General features: G+C 41.6%; 1 protein-coding gene across 8 annotated transcripts in view; it reads left to right on the plus strand.

Moving 5' to 3' along the window:
• BCLAF3 (BCLAF1 and THRAP3 family member 3) overlaps positions 1–11,351 on the plus strand; it is a 42,193-nt gene extending 30,842 nt beyond the window's left edge. For 4 of the 8 annotated variants that reach the window (XM_084869569.1, XM_084869573.1, XM_084869574.1 and 1 more), the window contains 2 exons: positions 9,329–9,356; positions 10,081–11,351. In XM_084869569.1, the coding sequence (XP_084725695.1) occupies positions 9,329–9,334 (6 nt within the window). In that variant the 3' untranslated portion in view covers positions 9,335–9,356; positions 10,081–11,351. Of the gene's footprint in view, positions 1–5,003; positions 5,050–9,328; positions 9,357–10,080 lie in introns of all 8 variants that reach the window. The other 4 variants (XM_084869570.1, XM_084869571.1, XM_084869568.1 and 1 more) reach the window with 2 other exon arrangements.
• Positions 11,352–19,003: the final 7,652 nt, after the last annotated feature.

Here is a 19,003-nt window from a genome sequence, read left to right on the forward strand (position 1 = left end):
CTACATATTTATCCCCAATCACACGTGGCAGCCTGCATAGTCCCAGGGAAGCTAGTCATTGATTTCCACTCGAGGAGGAAGGCTGAGGCTAGCCTTTTCCTTAACTTTAGGGTTGAGCTTCAGGTACATGTTATGTGTTTCTTTTCTGTTCGTTCTTTGCTGAACTTTGAGTGTTAGCTTCATTTAATTCCATTTTTACCTCTATTCTTTCCACGATCTGGGGCTCCCGAGTGCTTACTTGACTGCCTGCCTCAGCCTGTGCTTTCTATACACTCATTGGACTTGCTCCATTTCATCATCTTGTCTTTGCCTCACCTTGCCCTGTTCCTACTGACCACCCAGTTTTTCCAGACCACGTTGACCTTGCTTAGCAGCAAATAGAAACCAGACGTCAAACCTTCATCTTAGGCCCTGAGGAGTGTTTTCTAGAAGAAGCCACAGCCAGCTGTAGGTCTCTAATCTTTAGGGCTTAGGATTTTTTTTTTTTTTTAAATTGTGTGTGTGTGTGTTTTTTTGTTTTTTTTTTTTTTTTTTAATATATTTTTATTTTAAAGTAGAGAGGGAGGAAATGAGAGGGATAGAGAGATAGAAACATCAATGAGAGAGAATGTTGATCGGCTGCCTCCTGAATTATTGGGAATCGAGCCTGCAGTCTGGGCATGTGCCCTGACTGGGAATCGAACTGTGACCTACTGGTTCATAAGTTGATGCTCAGTCGCTGAGCCACATTGGCCTGGCTTTTGTGTCATCTAAAATGTAGCTGTTGTGGTTAATGCCAGTGCAGGTCATGGCCCTGTCCTCCTATTGCCTTTTACTGCCATCTGAGTACGTTAGAGGTGGTCCCAATACACTGGATTAAAAAAAAAAATTAGTGTCTTCTATTGTTTTTCTTATATGTAACCCTCTGGATGCTACTTCATATGCCTTCGTATTGTAGCTACTTTGACATGGGTTTGTTCAGTCTGCCTATTGTCAGTGCCTGCAAGCCAGCACAGCCAGGCTTTTATAGATTGTGTTTGAACAAGGCATGTAACTCCATGAGTACGGCATGAAATCAGGCTTCCTATTATCAGCACCCTACTTAATAGCTGGGCTCCACACTCTCCTGACCTTTAGAAAAAGTAATGAGGCATTGCAGCTGCTCTGTTCCTGCCAAGGTCTTAAAGCTTACTTCGCCTTAGAGGTGTGTGTGTGTGTGTGTGTGTGTGTGTTTAATATATTTTCGTTCTGGTTAGTGGGAACCAAGGTACTTAAGGCTTACTTAGCCTTAGAGCTGTCCCTGTAGCATTGTGCTGAAACCCCATTCTACGTGTATAAACTGATGATTTGGACGTAGTATGCCATTTTACCTCAACCTTCATGCCCTGAAGAAAAGAGGTAGAGGCCTGGAGTCTTCTGTTTCTTCTAATGTTGCTTGCTTCTCCTTTCTCTTAGACTAGGGGTACTTTTGCTCAAATGGGCTTACTGGGTAAGAGGTACCATTTACATCACTTTGCATCCCAAGTCCAGCATTAGAGGGCACTTTGAAGCTACTTCCTGGAGAGGAACTTATTCTGAGCAGCAGCTGTCCACTGTTTTGGCTATTTTGACCTAATAGGAACTTCATTCTTTTCATTATTAGATCACCAGCTAGATTAATTAAGGATGTGTGATCAATTTGTTAATCTAGGTACTCTGGAACTTCTCCCATGCCTCACAGTCCACCAGGATGGTTTCAATTGATCTTGTCTGGACTTCTCACTCCCTCACAGTATTGAGGTAGCTGGGCTGATCACTCATGTGTGGGAGTCTTGTGATACTCCACCGTGGTGCGGTGTGGTTACTGTGCATCAGACATGCTTCCTTGTCTCCGATACCTAACAGTCTCAGGGAGGGGTGGGGCGATGTGATCCTAATATGGCCCCCTGTCCCACTAACCAGAACAATTGTGGCTTCCCTAAAGCCACCTTGGTTCCCCAGCTGCCTACAAAGTAGGAAGATTCCCAAGCGGTATTAAGAAAGTACAGAACTGAAATTCTTTCTCGTCATTCATCATGCACTTGTCATATCAATCCCATCCTGGCGCCCAGTTTCCCTTTTACTGCACCTCTTTTCTGTTGGATTCTGGGCTTAGGCTGAAAGATGAAGGGGTTGGAGAAATAAGGCTCATCTTTAAAAAAAAATAAAAAATTATACACACACACACACACACACATATTGATTTCAGAGAGGAAGGGAGAGAGGAAGAAAGATAGAAACATCAATGTTGAGAGAGAATCATTGACTAGTTGCCTCCTGCATACCCCACCCTGGGGATTGAACCTGAAACCTGGACATGCCCCCTGACCAGGAATCGAACCCTGACCTCCTGGCTCATAGGTTGACACTCAACCACTGAGCAACGCTGGCTGGCCGGGCAAGGCTCAACTTTTATCTACTCTCATTCACAAGTGCCCCTCTTTTATATCCTGTTCTCATCACAGAAAGTTTGCAGAAACTCTTGAGAGTCAGACTGCATACCAGAATAGGACAGAGAACTTAGTAAGAATTATGAGGCCACCTCTTGGAACATTGCCTCTGAGCACTCAGCAGCTGGGCACTTGGTCAGGAAGACATGGAAGTCCTTAGCATCAGAGATTCTCTAGCAGCCAGTCCTCAGATACTGTCAGCTGGGTACCTATCAGAGCTCTGTCTGTGGCTGGGAAGGGGACAAAGGAGAGAGCATAAAGATGTTGCAGGAAGGAAGTTACGTACTGGGACTTATGGCTTTTTGAGTTGAAAAAAAAAACACCTTGAAAGTCATGGAGTACAAAGATTAGAACAGGATCCAAGATCAGACAAATGAACAAAAATCAGTTCTATGCCTTCTCTGTCCCTCAAACTGAAGTACCAGGGGGCAAAAGCGTGGCGTAGGAGCATCATCTTCAAACATTTGTGATCTGGAGCCTCCTGTTTCTCTACCTACTTCTCTGCCTTCTCTGTCTTAGTGGTTTGTTTCCTTCCATGCACCCGTAAAAAATGCAAGCATTCCCTAGTGTTATATTCTTTTTAAAAAAATGTATTTTTATTGATTTCAGAGAAGAAGGGAGAGGAAGAGAGAGTTAAAAACATCAGTGATGAGAGAGAATCATTGATCAGCTGCCTCTTGCATGCAGCCTGGGCATGTGTTGAGACTGGGAATCGAACCATGACCTCCTGGTTCATAGGTCAACGATCAACCACTGAGCCACGCCGGCCAGGCCCTGGTGTTATATTCTTTATTCTCTTTGTTTATTCCTTGTTTATACTTGCCTTGATTGCCCTCATCTTTCCCAAGGTTTCAGCTATCACCTCTGGTGATGTCTTCAGCCCTAACTACTCTCCAGAGCCCCAGATTTCTGCTGCCTCCCAGATACTCTCACTTGGGTGTCCTTAAAATGCCTCAAATTCAGCATGTTCAAAACCAGACTTGTACTGACACATGCTACAGCATGGGTGACCCTTAAAAACATGGTGCTAAGTTAGTGGTTGGCAAACTGCGGCTCGCGAGCCACATGCGGTAGGCCCCTTGAGTTTTTAGCAAAGGCCAGCTTAAGAGTGCCCTAATTAAGTTAATAAGAATGTACCTACCCATATAGTTTAAGTTTAAAAAAATTGGCTCTCAAAAGAAATTTCAGTCGTCGCTCTGTTGATTAATGAGTTTGCCAACCACTTAGCAGCTAAGTGACAGAAACCAGTCACAAAAGAGCACACTGTATGATTCCATCCACAGAAATGTTCTGAATAAACCAAGCCATAAAGTAGCTCAGTGATTTCTAGGAACAGGGAGGTGTGAAGGAGAAATGGAGTGTGTGTGTGACTGTTAAATGATGCAGCATGCGTTTTTGGGGGGTGAGAAATATTCTAAAACTGATTACAGTGACTGATGGTTGCACAGCTCTGAATACACCAGAACAACTTGAATTGCACACTTTAAATGGTTGAACTATATGGTATGTGAGTTACATCACAGTAAATGCTGTTAAAGTAAAATCAAATGGGCTCTCCTCCCCAGCCATTGTTTTCCCCTCACGGTCCATGGCTTCCGTAGCCACCAGCCAGAGCAGAAACCTCTCATTCATCCTCTAGTCCTCCCAACTTCAGCCTTTCCAAGTCTTATTTTTATGACTCATTTATTCTGTAATTCGACTCATTTCTTTTAACGGCTGCATATTATTCCTCTCTATGTATGTATTACTTATTTCGGTACTTTTCAAACTTTTGCTACATACGCCAAATTTTGAAAAATTATTAACCTTGCTGCACAAGTTTAGTTTGGTATCTAATTTTTCATTATAAGTTTCAATTGTTATAAAGGATATACTCTCTGGCATATTATAAATACTGAGTCTTAAATAAAACTGTTACATCATTCTTTTAAATCTCTTCAGTGGAATAGGTATTTGGTCACTAGCATCATCCATTTAAAAAGATGTACAAACATGCTCTTTTAAGTGACAATTTTTACATCCTTTTTTACCATGAATTTGGATATTATTTCCTTTCCCCCATCGACTTTTTTTTGAAAGTCTTCTACTGATAATCAAACAAATTTGACATAAAATGTTAATAATTTATTTCTGTGACTATTAGGTGTTAAATATTTCCTCTGGATTAACATTACTGTTGATGAAAATAGCATAAGTATATTGCAGACTTTAAGTATTGATTAGACAAAGATATTTTATTAGAAATATATTTCTCTTTTTAATTAGTTCATGTATTTGTAGATGAATAGTACTTATTGCTGGTAGAGTAATACAGTGTTCAAGTATACATTGTAATTCTATTTTTTCTCTTTATAGATATAAGTCCTGAGAAACCTTATTTATATTATTGTATAGATGGGAATGAAAGGACTTTTATTATAGCTATATTACTCAGTTTTTTGGACTCACTTTGAATTATAGATCAGAAAAATCAATTAGTGATCTATCATCAAAAAGTATTTTGAGTGTTTTTTCACTGACAGCTCAATTTTTCCTTTCTGTTTTATTAAACAAAAGCAAAGAATCGGAAACCGTCGCATGATATTTATTAATAGCTGCTAAGGTGGGTTCTTTTTTCACACTACCACCACTTTTCCCAGTTGTCTCCTTTTTTGGGGGGGGGGTCCCCAGGTAATGCAAAGTAATCAGATTCGGGATGAGAAGGCATATCTTTCTTGTGCAAAATGGGAGGTGGGATATAGACTTAATCAGATGTTCAGGCAGGTTAATTCTAGAAAGCAAGCATTGGGAATTTGAAGATCTGGAGATTAATTCCCTCCAAACTAATTGTACCCGCATACTCCTTGGAAAGTCTTTATATACCCCTAAGGATATGCATAGCCCCATTCGATGATTGCTGATTTCCTTAACCAAGGCTTTTGATGACTCCTGGATAGCTTACTGGTTTTCATTAGTATTTTCGGTTAATACCATTGGGGATAGTGGTGCTTTGGTACATTGCCATACTGCCCTCGTTTCTGTTCTCAGCAGAGGTATATGAAGAGGCCTGTTTACCTACACCCTCTCACCAGCACTCCACATCATCAGTGTTTATTACCTATTATCAATCTGATAGCAGAAAACAGCTCTCATTTGCCTTTCTATTACTATTAATGATGTGACTATATTTTTAGGTACCTATTGGCCATTTGTATTTCTTCCCTCAATTTCCTTATTTCTATGCTTCCCTGGCATTTCTGTCAAGGGGTTGATTTGTAGGAGCTTCTGATTTACTGAGGGTATTCATCTGTCATACATTTGGTGGTGTTTATTTGATGTTTGTCATCTGTTTGTAATGGCTTTTACATTACAGAACTTGTAAGTGTTGATGAATCTGTCAAGTGTCATGCTTATGCTTATAACAATTACTTATGGTTTTTAAAATAACTATAATGGTTATGTTTATGGTTAGCAAATTTAAATATATAAATATTTATTCCATTTAGAATTTATTTTTATGATATGATGTGAGGTCAGGATCTCATTTTTTCCCCCAATGAGTAGTCAGTTTTTCAAACACTGTTGAGTAATTTGTCCTTTCCCCACTGATTGAAAATGCCACCTTTACTGTATGTTCCATTCTTATGTATTCCTGATCTGTTCTTGGACTCTTTGAGACTTTTATTTCCTTGCCTCATATGATTTGCTTATTCGGTTCCTTCACTGCTAGCACAGTTGTCCCAAGACACAGGTTGAATCATATCACTCTTGTGCAAACACCTTCCAAAGGTTTTTTTTGTTCCTATGAAAAAAGAGACGAGACTTGTTAGCCAGGTCCTGCCTTAAGCTACCTTTCTAACCACATTTCTCCATGGGCTCTCTGTTTTTTGGAGCATAACATATGTTTTCACATGTTTGTATCTTTGTGCCTCTTGTTCTCTTGACTAAAAATAACTTCCAAATCCCCAATCTTATTAAAATTCTGGTTTCCTTTTAAGACTCACTGTAAAGCTTTACCAAACCCCTCCCCTCTTTAGTTGTCATTGCATTTGATCTCTAACTGTTGATCTTCTTAAAAAAATAATTTTTTAAAATTTATTTGAGAGAGGGAGAGAGAGACAGAAACATCAGTGATGAGAGAGAATCATTGGTCATCTGCCTCCTGCATGCCCCCCACTAGGGATTGAGCCAGCAACCCAGGCATGTGCCCTGACCGGGAATTGAACTGTGGCCTCCTGGTTCATAGGTCGACGCTCATCCACTGAGCCAATGCCAGCGGGCTCTAACTGTTGCTCTTTGCCTTCCTATTTCCCCAAAGAGATGGTCAACTCCTTAAGGATAGAGGTCACCTCATTAGTTTTCAAATATTCCCCTATTGCCTTTCATTGTAGCCTATCTTTGGAAAATGCTTTTGAATGAATCAAATCTAATCATACATACACATACATATAACATGTACATACATAACACTAATACAAGCACATCCATCCATAACTCTAAAAAATTAGTGAACAGCAGCTATTGTGTCAGAGGACCCCAAGACCACCCCCAGGTTCAGCGATTCACTAGGAGGACGCCAAGGCCTCATGACTATGATGTGTTACTGTTGAAGGCTGCACAGCACCGTCAGCAAAGGGCAAAGTCCCGGGGACCCCAGCTGTAAGTTTGCAAGAGCTCGCTCCCAGTAGAGTCACACAGAACTTGCTTAATTCCCCTAGCAATGAGCTGTGAAAACACATGTGAAATGTCGCTAGCCAGGGAAGCTTGGGAGAGACTCAGTGCTCATGGGAGACTTACTGGGAGCTGGTCACGTAGGCACCCCCTGCCAGACATACCCAAATGCCAGGTTCTCACAAGGAAAGCAGGTGTTCAGCATTGACTTACTACTTGCATAGTTTAGAGTCATTGATTCCCAAAGTGGTCTATATCGACTCCCAGGGGTCTATGACAACCTGCAAGGGGTCTACGTCAGCGAAAAAAAAATTTGGGGGTCCATGAAATGAAAATGGGGGTCCATGATAGTGGATCTCAACATACACTGATAGTACCTATTTACTTACATCATATCTTATAATATAAAAACATATAAATTATTTATAAAAGTACCTATGAAGTAAAAAATTTATTATATGTTTATAAAATTGTGTAAGTTGTAGGATAAAAACCTGCACATAATGATATACCAGAATCATCTTGTTACAAGCATACGCGCAGTAAACATTCTTGCCAATTTTTGTCTCAAAGCTTCGCGAACTTGCACCGACTTGTTCAATCCGTCACTCTATAAATATGAATGTGAGAAAAATACGTTCATTCGTTTCCTGAATCTTGAATAGGAAAGTGCTGAGAAAATATTTAAAAAAATATAAACTGGTAGTTTATCATACAAATTATAGTGAATCAGTGTTATTTTGTTTGAGAATGCCAGAGAAAAGTAGGTACATTATTTTTTATTAAATTTTAACACTAAACTTCACTACAGTTAGAAATTTACAAAAAAATCAATATCAGGTAAGTATGGGGTCTACCCAAAACCGGAAAACATGGCAAGGGGTCTACGGCACAAACAAGTTTGGGAACCTCTGGTTTAGACACTCATCAGTGGTGGGGATCTTCCAGAAATCTAAGTTTTCAAATGGCAGCCAATGGCCAACCTTGTAAGCAGGCCTTTCAAAGGGTAGCAGTTAGGTATACTATATTAACTGCTTGCTGTACAGCCATACTTTTGAAGAGCTGAATTTCACAGGTGGTAAGTGCCTAAGAGGAGGAAAAGGTCAACATGTTAGGAATGGTGAGTATGCTAAGTACCTTGATTTCTAGTCTCTTCACAGATGAGGTAGATTATGAGCTGAGCCATGGAGAAGGGTAGGACATAGAAGGCAAGGCCAAAGATCCATGTTTGGCAGTAGAATGTAGAGTTGGGTAGAGATAGGGGTGTACAAACTATAGAGGACCTCAAAAACTGGGTAGAATAGGATGTGATGTGGTAGTAACAGGACATCTTCCTAGACTGAGAAGGAGAAAGTGGTACTTGATGAACACTTGGTAAGCAGTGGGTAGGCAGGCTTCTGGGGAGGAGATGAGATACAGGAAGAGCAACAAGTGGACATTTTCAATGACACAAGTGTTAAGTTATAAAAATCTACATGAGGATGATGCTTGTTTAGCTAGTTCAGCATTCTGCTTAGTTAGGTTTTCAAATAATTGGAAGAATGGAGAGATTAATCCAAGAGGTGGTATAGAAGAAGTTATGTCAAAGATGAACATGATTCACAATAATTGTACATTCTTCTTTGTTAATTTTGTTAATTCTCACTGAGGACATTTTTTCCACTGCTTTTTTTTTTTTTTTTTTTTTTTTTTTTTTTTTTTTTTGAGAGAGAGTGGGAGGAAGGGGGAAGAAGAGGAAGAGGAAGAGAGAGAGAAACTTCAATGTGAGAAACATCGATTGTTTGCCTCCTGTACACACTCTGGGACAAGGGATCGAACCTGCAACCCAGGTACGTTCCCTTGACCTGGAATTGTGACCCTTTGGTCCGTGGGCTGACACCACTAAACATACGGACACTAGCCAGGGCTAATTGTACATTTTTATAAACAGCGTGTTTCAGTTGAAAAAACTTTAAGAATTACTATAGTTTTCTTTTAAATTTGTTTTTATATAATTATAATTTTGTATATTATATTTGAATAAAGATATAGAATACAATGAAGTCTACCTCTGTTTAAAGGAATTATGTTGACAAAGTATATATGCATGTATCTTGAATATTTCGTTAACCAAAATAGAAAAAATGAGAGTTTTTTTTTTTTTTTAATCAGTACTGTTTTTGTTTGGAATTAAACATTTGCATACTAACATAAATGCCAAAAAAATAAATCGACTTTTACATTTCTTTCAGTTTTAATATTATAGGATCCTAGTAAAAGGTAAGGATATATGTATTAATATTTTTAATGTCCCATAAAAACATGCCATTCTGCCATTTTTGCTCTTTTATTAGTTGCATGGTCCTATGTCCAGTTCATGGTTGGTAATTTAATATTTTACATAGCATCACGGTATAGAATCCATGGTCTTTACCCTTTAATCTTAGTCTTACATGTTCTTGTGAATTTCTTTTTCTGTGTTTATTGAAGCCTTATATATATATTTATGTTGTCGGTAATCATCCAAAAGCAAGAAAGCTTTCCCCCAATAGCTTTCTCTATTGATATCAGCCAAGCTAGTAGAGTTCATATCATTTTAGAATTAGGTACCATATGATGACAAAGATAAAATACCAGTTTGAAGTTGTGCATGTGTCAAATCAGGCTCTGTAGTTGAAGGAATAAAGTTTAAGAGCCATTTTTCCCCCAGGGATGTCCCCAATGAAACTCACCCAATGGCCATTCCCATCAGCTTACTTATAGCAATGGGTTGAGTGCCATGTATTTTCTTTGTCCTACTGTCATCATTTGATACCCACTTTGAGGTGCGCTATTGTTATTTTGCATATTTGGGGTTCCATATATCCACATACCTTTGTGGGGAGCTAGGATTCAAGTAATACTACATAAATTAAACTATTTTATAAATTGCAATGTAAACAAACTAGCTCAGATGTTATACCTGTGCTTCTTTTGAAGTCTGTCTTTTGTTTTCTTTCAGTAGAAATATGCAGGCATTGCCGCAGAAGTCTAAAGGGGAATTTGTCGCAAATGGAATCAACACTACAGGACATTTGACACTAAAGCACTAATACTGTAACTTTCTTGATAAAATAAATTTTTCTGTAGTGGATTGCTGCAATTTTTGTACACTTACTTGCTTTTAAAGTACAGTATTTAATTGAAAAGCTGTATTAACTACAGTTTCTTTAGCAAAAAATTTCAAAAGGGCATTATTTGTTGAAATTTTCTCTGAATATGGTTTCATAGGGAACTTAACTGAGTTATATTCAAATGTTTATATATTGAAAGTTTTACATATGTAATACAAAACAAAAGTATCTGAATTGTATAGACTCTATACATGAAAGGACTTTTAACAGTGGCCTTATGGTAGCAAATTTTATACCAGATATTTTTTCCTGGTGATATTTTGACTTATAACTTGAAGTTTTCTTAAGTGTCTGAGGCTCAAGGCCTTTATAATTCATACATTTCATATTATGATCTAAGAAGGCAAGAGAAAAGGTGCTTCCAAATATTCCATCAGGTAGTTATGAGTGCACTGAACTTTTAGCAATTGGTTCATTCAGCTTTTTTCCATAACTGTTTGCTGTTTTAGGATTTTAAAATGCTATTGTGGAAAATATGTGAAGATTTTGTAATCTATATTCCACATTACTTTCCCTCAGGGCAAGCTTGTGCATATCATATTTTTAAAGGCTTTTAAAAATTTTGACAAAGTCTCATATTTGGAAATTGTACTTTACTACTACAGCATTACACATTTTGTAAGCATATTTTATAAAATGTTTAAGTTCAGTTGTATCAAATATCTACTATGTATAAGAATGGTTGGGAATATAAATGATATTTTAGGCTTTAATATCATTTCTTTATGTTTTCTGTGTTCTGCTTATTATTACCTCTACATTCCCAATTGAATTTTGTGAAATGTTTATTGGTATCAAAATAAACCATTGTTGTTCCTTATGCTTGAGGAAGTTACTTGACAATTTGTGAGAACATTAATGTAATTAAAAATTTTTTTAATAAAAAATATTTTTTATTGATTTCAGAGAAGAAGGGAGAGGTAGAGAGAGAGAGAAACATCAATGATGAGAGCGAATCAATGATTGGCTGTCTCCTGCTCGCCCCCCACTGGGGACTGAGCCCAAAACCAGGTCTTGTGCCCTGACCAGGAATTGAATTGATTCATAGGTCGACATTCAACTACTGAGCCACACCAGCTTGGCATGTATTATTTCTTATAGCTGCATGTAAATCTATAATTATCTCTATAAATTTCAATTAAAAATCATCCCTAATTTTATCTCCCAAGAAAACTATAAATATTTTGGAATATACTTTTTTGCTATTGGAAAAAATTATATGTACATTATAACACTTTATGTAAATGCATAATATGGAGCACATTTTACCCAATAAACCCTATATTTTTCAATATATATATTTTTTTAAGTCTGGAGATATTTTCAGGTCCAAGCAGGAGAAATAAGGCTGGGTCAGATACTCTCCTTCTCCATTAAATAGCCAACTCAATAAGCAGCAGCCACAAGTTCTGCAGCAGCAATCAAACAAGGAAGATAAGGGGGAAAGATGCTAATGCGACAAAACCTCCCCAATCCCCTGAGAAGCACTGAGTAAAGAAACGCAGTTGGCAACATTTTGGTGAGGATGGGCCCAAGTATGGACACAAGGGATGCAAGGCCATGTGGAGAGGCATGGGAAGCACTTGGGAAGATGGATTCTTTGCTCCTTTCTCAGGACCTCAGTGTAGCAGGGAGATCCCCAGGTGGAGGCACTTGCCAGGTCAGGTCAGGTTGTAGTGCCCACCTGTGGATGCCAGTGTCCAAAGGATAAGGTACACCTTTGCCTGGGTCCAGTCAACCCCTGTTCTGGACATTTTGGAACCCAGAAGAGAGGGGACCAAGTTTCCCAACAAAGTTCTAGTAAAAGGAATGGTTAGGAGCTCTGAGTCCATTAAAATACAGAACTGAGATTTTAAAACTGAGGAATTATAATTGTAGAATGGAATGTAAATGTAATTAATCGACAAAGAAAAATTCACATACATTGATTAATTGGTATATGGGGGAGGGAAAGAGGAATGAAGACTTAGTGTCATGTCAAGGTTTAATGTTTAAAATTGTACTATATGATAGATGAAAACCCCTAGCGACCAACTTTTAAAAATATATATATATATATATTTAAAGTTAATATATTTTAAAAAGTTTTTTAAAAATATATATTTTTATTGATTTCAGGGAGGAAGGGAAAGGGAGAGAGAGGTAGAAACATCAATGATGAGAATCATTGATTGGCTGCCTTCGGCACGCCTCCTGCTGGAGATTCAGCCTGCAACCTGGGCATGTGCCCTCAACTGGAATTGAACCTGGGACCCTTTTGTCCACAGACTGACACTCTATCCACTGAGCCAAAGCAGCTAGGGCCAACTTTTACGTTTTTCACAGTCTTTTTTTTTTTTTTTTTTTTTTTTTTTTTTTTTTTTTTTTTTTTACCTTTGCACAGTGGTTCTCAAAGTGTAGTCCCCAGCCAGCAGCCTCAGCATCATCACCACCTGCCAACTTGTTAGAAGTACAGATTCCCAGGCCCCACCCCAGCTTTGGCCAGTGGGAGCCCCTTTAAGCTGATTGCTATATCCTCGCTATGCCCCCAGGATTATTTTCAGCACTTCTTACTTTGTAGCATAACAAGGTGCTCCAGGCTTATCTTGGGAATTCCCTTCCACATCCTTGAAATCAACCATTTCTTCAAGGAGCCCTGGTTCCTTTTAGTGGGGAAGGATGTGAGAGACCAAGATTTGAACACTGGTGTCCATTGCTATTGGGGTTTCTTTGCAGCCATAGCTAGGAAACACACATGCGTGTGTGCACACACACACCTATTATATAATATACATACTTATTTTAGAAATCCTGAGGTCACACTGATACCTCCCATCAGTTGCCACAGGATCCTTCCTAGCCTTACCCGTTTCTTATTTGTATGTCCCTTCTTCCACAGTGAGGGCCATGGTTCCCAATAGTATCCAATTACTTACTAGAGGCCTGGTGCACGAACTAGTTTCACAGGTAGGGTCCCTAGGCCTGGCTGGCAGTCGGACAATCAGGTTCCCTGCCTCCTCTTTTCCTCACTTTCTCTGCCACCACTGGTAGCCCTTCATGTTCCGTGGCGCCCCTAGTGGTCAGTGCACATAGTAAGTGATCGAACTCCCAAGGGGACACTTTGTATATTAGGTTTATACACACACACACACACACACACACACACACACACACACATATACACACACACACACTAGAGGCCCAGTGCACAAAATTCGTGTGTGTGTGTGTGTGTGTGTCCCTCAGCCCAGCCTGCACCCTCTCCAATCTGGGACCCCTCAAGGGATGCCTGACTGCCTGTTTAGGCCTGATCACACCAGGCAGTCGGACATCCCTCTCACAATCTAGGACTGCTGGCTCCCAACCGCTTGCCTGCCTGCCTGCCTGGTTGCCCCTAACTGCTTCTGCTTGCCAGCCTGATCAAAGCCTAACTGCTCCCCTGTCACCCGGTAGCCTCCAACTGCTCTCTCCTGCTGGCCCAGTCACCCCTAACTGCCCTCTCCTGCTGGTCCACTCACCCCTAACTGCCCTCTCCTGCCAGCCTGGTTGCCCCTAACTGCCCTGCCCTGCTGGCCTGGTCCCCCCAACTGCCCTCCCTCCCCTGCAGGCCCGGTCGCCCCCAACTGCCCTCCCCTGCCAACCCAGCCATCCCTAACTGCCCTCCCATGCTTGCCTGGTTGCCCCCAACTGCCCTCCCCTTCTGGCCTTGTCTCCCCTAACTGCCCTCCCCTGTTGGCCTGATCGCCCACAACTGCCTGGCCATACTGTGACCTTATGCAAGGGTGTGGCAGTCAATTTGCATATTACCTCTTTATTATATAGGGTATAGATTCGCTCAATCCCAAAGCACATCTGAAATAGTTTCAGGGTTGCTTCCCTCATACCAGTACACTAAACAAACCTATTAAAAACTAGAGGCCTGGTACACAGAATTCTGCATTTGGCAGGGGAGGGGGGTCCCCTCTGCCTGACTTGCGCCTTCTCACAGTCCAGGACCCCTTGCTCCTTACCACCTGCTTGCTTGCTGCTCCTTAGTGCTGCCTTGGAGGCAGGAGAGGCTCCCGCCACCGACACTGCACTCGCTACCCATTAGCCCGGCTTCTGGCTGAGCAGCACTTCCCCTATGGGAGTGCACTGACCACCAGGGGGCAGCTCCTGCATTGAGCATCTGCCCCCTGGTGATCAGTGTGCATCATAGCAACCGGTTGTTCTATGGTTTGGTCAATTTGCATATTACCCTTTTATTATCCTATCTAATAAAAAGGGAATATTCTAATTGATCCTCATGTGGCACCCACAGCCAATAAGGAGGGAATATGCTAATTGATTGCCCCACCCACAAGATGGTGGCACCCAGTCCCCTCAGTCCTGCCAGGGTGGCAGGCATGTGGCAAGGCTGGGCCCACCCCCAGGTGGGCCTGGACACTCGGCGAACCTGCCTCCAGAGTCCCCAGTCCCCTCAGTCCTCCAGCCACTCAGGGCCAGCCCAAGGTGCAGGCAAGCCTCGGATGGTGGCTGCCCAAGTCTCAGGTAACCAGGGCTGGCTGAGGCTTGCACTGCCGGCAGTGGCAGCAGCAGAGGTGTGATGGGGCATCACTTTCCCTTGATCGCTGGGCCTCCTGCCCCTGAGGGCTCCTGGACCTCTCCTCCAGTGCATGAATTTTCATGCACAGGGCCTCTAATATAGGATAGTTCAGTACTTGTTTGTAGTTCTCTGACTCCCTCCCAAAAACAGACGGTATATAGATAAGTTCTGTGTTCATTCACTATTTGGATTCGTTCTCCCTTTTCCCAACCCCCCATAATGTGCTTCCATTGTTCATTTGAAATACTGTGTGTTTTGTTTTTTCAATTTGCTTTCAGTTTTAGTTTGTTTCTCTTTCCCATCCTTATTGATTTGATTTTTAAAAAGTTATTGATTGATCTGAGAGCACATGCGAGAGATTTGTTGTTGCACTTATTTATTCATTCATTAGTTGATTCTTGTATGTGTCCTGACTGGAGATCAAACCTGCAACCTTGGCATATTGGGTTGACGCTCTAACCAACTGAACTAGCCAGCCAGGGCTTGATCTCATCTTTGAATATGTAGAAAATTAACATACTCCCACAAATCAAAACTACACAGAAAGATATACTTAGACAAGTGTCACTCCCTTCCTCCCATAGCCCTTCAATACCATTCCCTCCCACTCTTTGTAGGTGACTGACTTTTGGCTTCACCTGCCTGTGTTTCTTTTAGTAGAGACAAGCAGGTATGTGTATGTTTTCTTTCTTTCTTTTCTTTTTTATTGGTGGAAAAAACTTTATAGTTTCCATTTGGTCCAATGCATGGAGGGGGCTGCAGGTGGTTAAAGGAATGGCTAGTAGTTTTGGGGAGAGGCTCAGGCAAAAGCGAGGCCCCAGGGGGACACAGGGACCCCCTCCGAGGCCTGTGGGCTCCACAGGCTCCCAGTGGTGCCTGAGGGTGAGCCTTTGGGAGAAGCCTGGGGGCCGCAGCCTGCGCAGCGGGTCAGGTGGGCCCATCTCCTGGAGGAGCCCCACCTGCTCACCCAGGAAGCGGTTCCCGGGAGGTCACGGAGCGGAGGGTCTGCGCGTGCGCGGGCGGAACCAGGGCCTGCGGCTCCCAGAGGGCCTGGCTCGGGTCCCTCTCCAAGGCCAAGGCCAAGGCCAAGGCGGCCTCCATGGGGCCTGAGTGGTGCCCACTCACTGTGGGGGCTCCAGCACGTCCTGGAGAGCATGCGCCTGGCTTTGCAACTTCGAGATGCTCAGCGCCCTCGCACTTCTTTTCCACCGGCTCCTGGAAGAAGGGGCCCCGCCCTGCAGAGCCACATTGTCGCCATGGAAACAGAAGCCCCGAGAGAGGTGGGTGGGGAGGCCGCAGATGCGGTGGGCCAGGCCGGTGACCCAGCCTCCACCTCGTGGAATAATTCTGACCGGTGTGGCAGCTCGTGGTTGTTGGGCAATAAGCAGTTAAGGTAGGAAAAACCCGGTGTGTTGGCTGGTCCCGGAGGTGGTTCTGCAGGCGGTGACCGGATAAGACGCTGGACAGGGCCGGAGGTGGGAAGAAGGGGCGTCCCTGGGTCTGTTCTGTTCAAACACTGTTGAAGCAGAGACAGATCTGGGACCGCTGAGGGCACTATCTACATGTTTTCTTATCTTCCCCTTTGCCTTACACAGAAGGTCACATCCTCTCTCTCTCTCTCTCTCTCTCTCTCTCTCTCTCTCTCTCTCTCTCTCTCTCTCTCTCTCTCTCTCTCTCTTTTTTGTGTGTGGAACTTTGCTCTTTTCAATTGGGTCCTGGAAATTGCTCCATAACAGATTGTGAGGTTGTGTTCATTCTTTTTTACAGCTGCATAGTACTTCACTTATAGCTATGCCACTATTTTACCACATTCTTACATTTAGACACTTAGATAGGTTCTGATATTTTTCTACTTAAATAATACTGTAATAAATAAAAAAAAGCACATGTGTATATTTTCATCTTGTTGGAGGTGAATCTTCAGGGTAAATTCTAAGAAATGAGGTTGTGCCCTAGCTGGTTTGGCTCAGTGGGTAGAGCGTCGGCCTGCGGACTGAAGGGTCCAGGGTTTGATTCTGGTTAAGGGCACATGTCCAGGTTTCGGGCTCAATCCCCAGTGGGGGGCATTCAGGAGGCAGCCAATCAATGATTCTCTCTCATTGATGTTTCTATCTCTCCCTCTCCCGTCCTCTCTGAAATAAATAAATCTTTAAAAAGAAAGAAATGAGATTGCCAGGTTGATGGATAAACAAACTATATCTGGAATATTCTTAGATGTTGTCAACTCTTCCACAGGAGAGTTGTTTCCAGCAATGCGGGACCTGCTTGTTTTGTAGCCTGGCTAGTGGAGTGTATTGACAAGCTTTTAAATTTTTGCCAATCTGATCTGTTAAAAAATGGTATCACAATGTTTTTGTTTGTTTGTTTTGTTAATGCTCACTCAAGAATATTTTTTCATTGATTTTTAGGGAGAGTAGAAGAGAGAGAAACATTGATGTGAGAGAAACACATTGATTGGTTGCTTCCAACCAGAACCAGGACCAGAGGAGCCTGCAACCAAGGCATGTGCCCTTGATCGAACCCAGGAAGCAACCCAGGACCCTTTGGTCCACAGGCCAACACTCTATCCAAACAGGCTAGGGCTCAATGGTTTATTTATTTATTTATTTTTTAAAAATATATATTTTATTGATTTTCCACAGAGAGGAAGGGAGAGAGATAGAGAGCTAGAAACATCGATGAGAGAGAGACATCGACCAGCTGCCTCCTACACACCCCCTATCAGGGATGTGCCCGCAACCAACGCACATGCCCCTGACCGGAATCGAACCTGGGACCTTTAAGTCCGCAGACCGACGCTCCACCGCTGAGCCAAACCGGATTCGGCTCAATGGTTTTTTTAAATCTTAAAAATTTTTAAATATATATATATAAAATTTCAGAGAGAAATTTTAACCAGAGATATTATAAGTTTAAAAAACTTACAATAGATAAAAAGTCTTGGTGATAAAAAGTCAGCAACTGAAATACATTTTATAGACGCTCAACTTGGTTTTCTCTAGAATACTCTGTCAATAGTTTTCATCCTAGAAAAATTTTAGCACACATCTCACCAAAATGAATCGGAATGACTTCTGAGCCCTTCTACCTGGGTTTTTTGTTTTTATCTCCTGTAATTTGATCTCTTCCTATTGATGTTTTAACTGGCGAGACTCTTCTGAAGCTTTCTTGCCCACCTACTGGTCAAGGGAGGGAATTGAGCTGCCTTTTTCAAATGCTGCCTGGAAGCCAGTTGAGATTCTACACCCACCAAGATATTCTGCCTCACAGACCTTAGCACAAACCAAGATTCTAAAGAGAACAAGATATGGAGATCTACAACCATGGCTTCAGCATACTTCTAGAGCATGTAGAGCCAGACCATGTTTTAGAGAGTGTTAATTAATAAGGGTGGCTGACATCTTTTCTTAGCTGTGCTAATTGCTACATGTGTAATCTTTGGTGACAGCTATTGCTGTAGTTAGTCTCTGGGGCCTCAGATGCTCATTTTCAAAAGTTATTTATTTTTTGCAAAATGGAAATAACTTTTTCTGGTTATAAGAGTAATGCACACCAGTCGGCTGGTTCTGCTCAGTGGTTTGAGTGTTGACCTATGAACCAGGAGGTCACGGTTCTATTCCCCGTCAAGGCACAAGCCCAGATTACAAGCTCAATCCCCAGTAGGGGGCATGCAGGAAGCAGCCGATCAATGATTTTCTCTCATCATCGATGTTTCTATCTCTCTTACTCTCTGAAATCAATAAAAATATATTTTAAAAAAGAGTACTGCACACCTTATCACAGGGGAAATCCTAGAAATGATGAAAAGCATAAAGAAGAAAATGAAAATTACCTGTACTTTTACCACTCAAGAGTAACCATAGTTTTTCTAGTTTTGGCACATATATACCCACTGTGCACATGCACACACACATTTTTCTCCTCTCTCTATCTCTCTTTATATATGTACACATATACATATGTATACAAAATGCTAAGAGAGAGGAAGGGAGGGAAACAGAGAGAGACAGAGACAGACATAAATTGATTGCTTCTCATATGCCCCAACCAGGGATTGAGCCTGCAACCTAGGTATGTGCCCTAACTGGGAATCAAACCTGCAACCTTTTGGTGTACAGGACGGTGGTCCAACCACTAAACCACCCGGCCAGGGCAGATTTAACCTTTTTTTAAAAAAAATATATTTTATT

The sequence above is a fragment of the Pipistrellus hanaki genome (assembly GCF_964339955.1).
Source record: "Pipistrellus hanaki genome assembly, chromosome: X".
Classification (NCBI taxonomy): domain Eukaryota; kingdom Metazoa; phylum Chordata; class Mammalia; order Chiroptera; family Vespertilionidae; genus Pipistrellus; species Pipistrellus hanaki.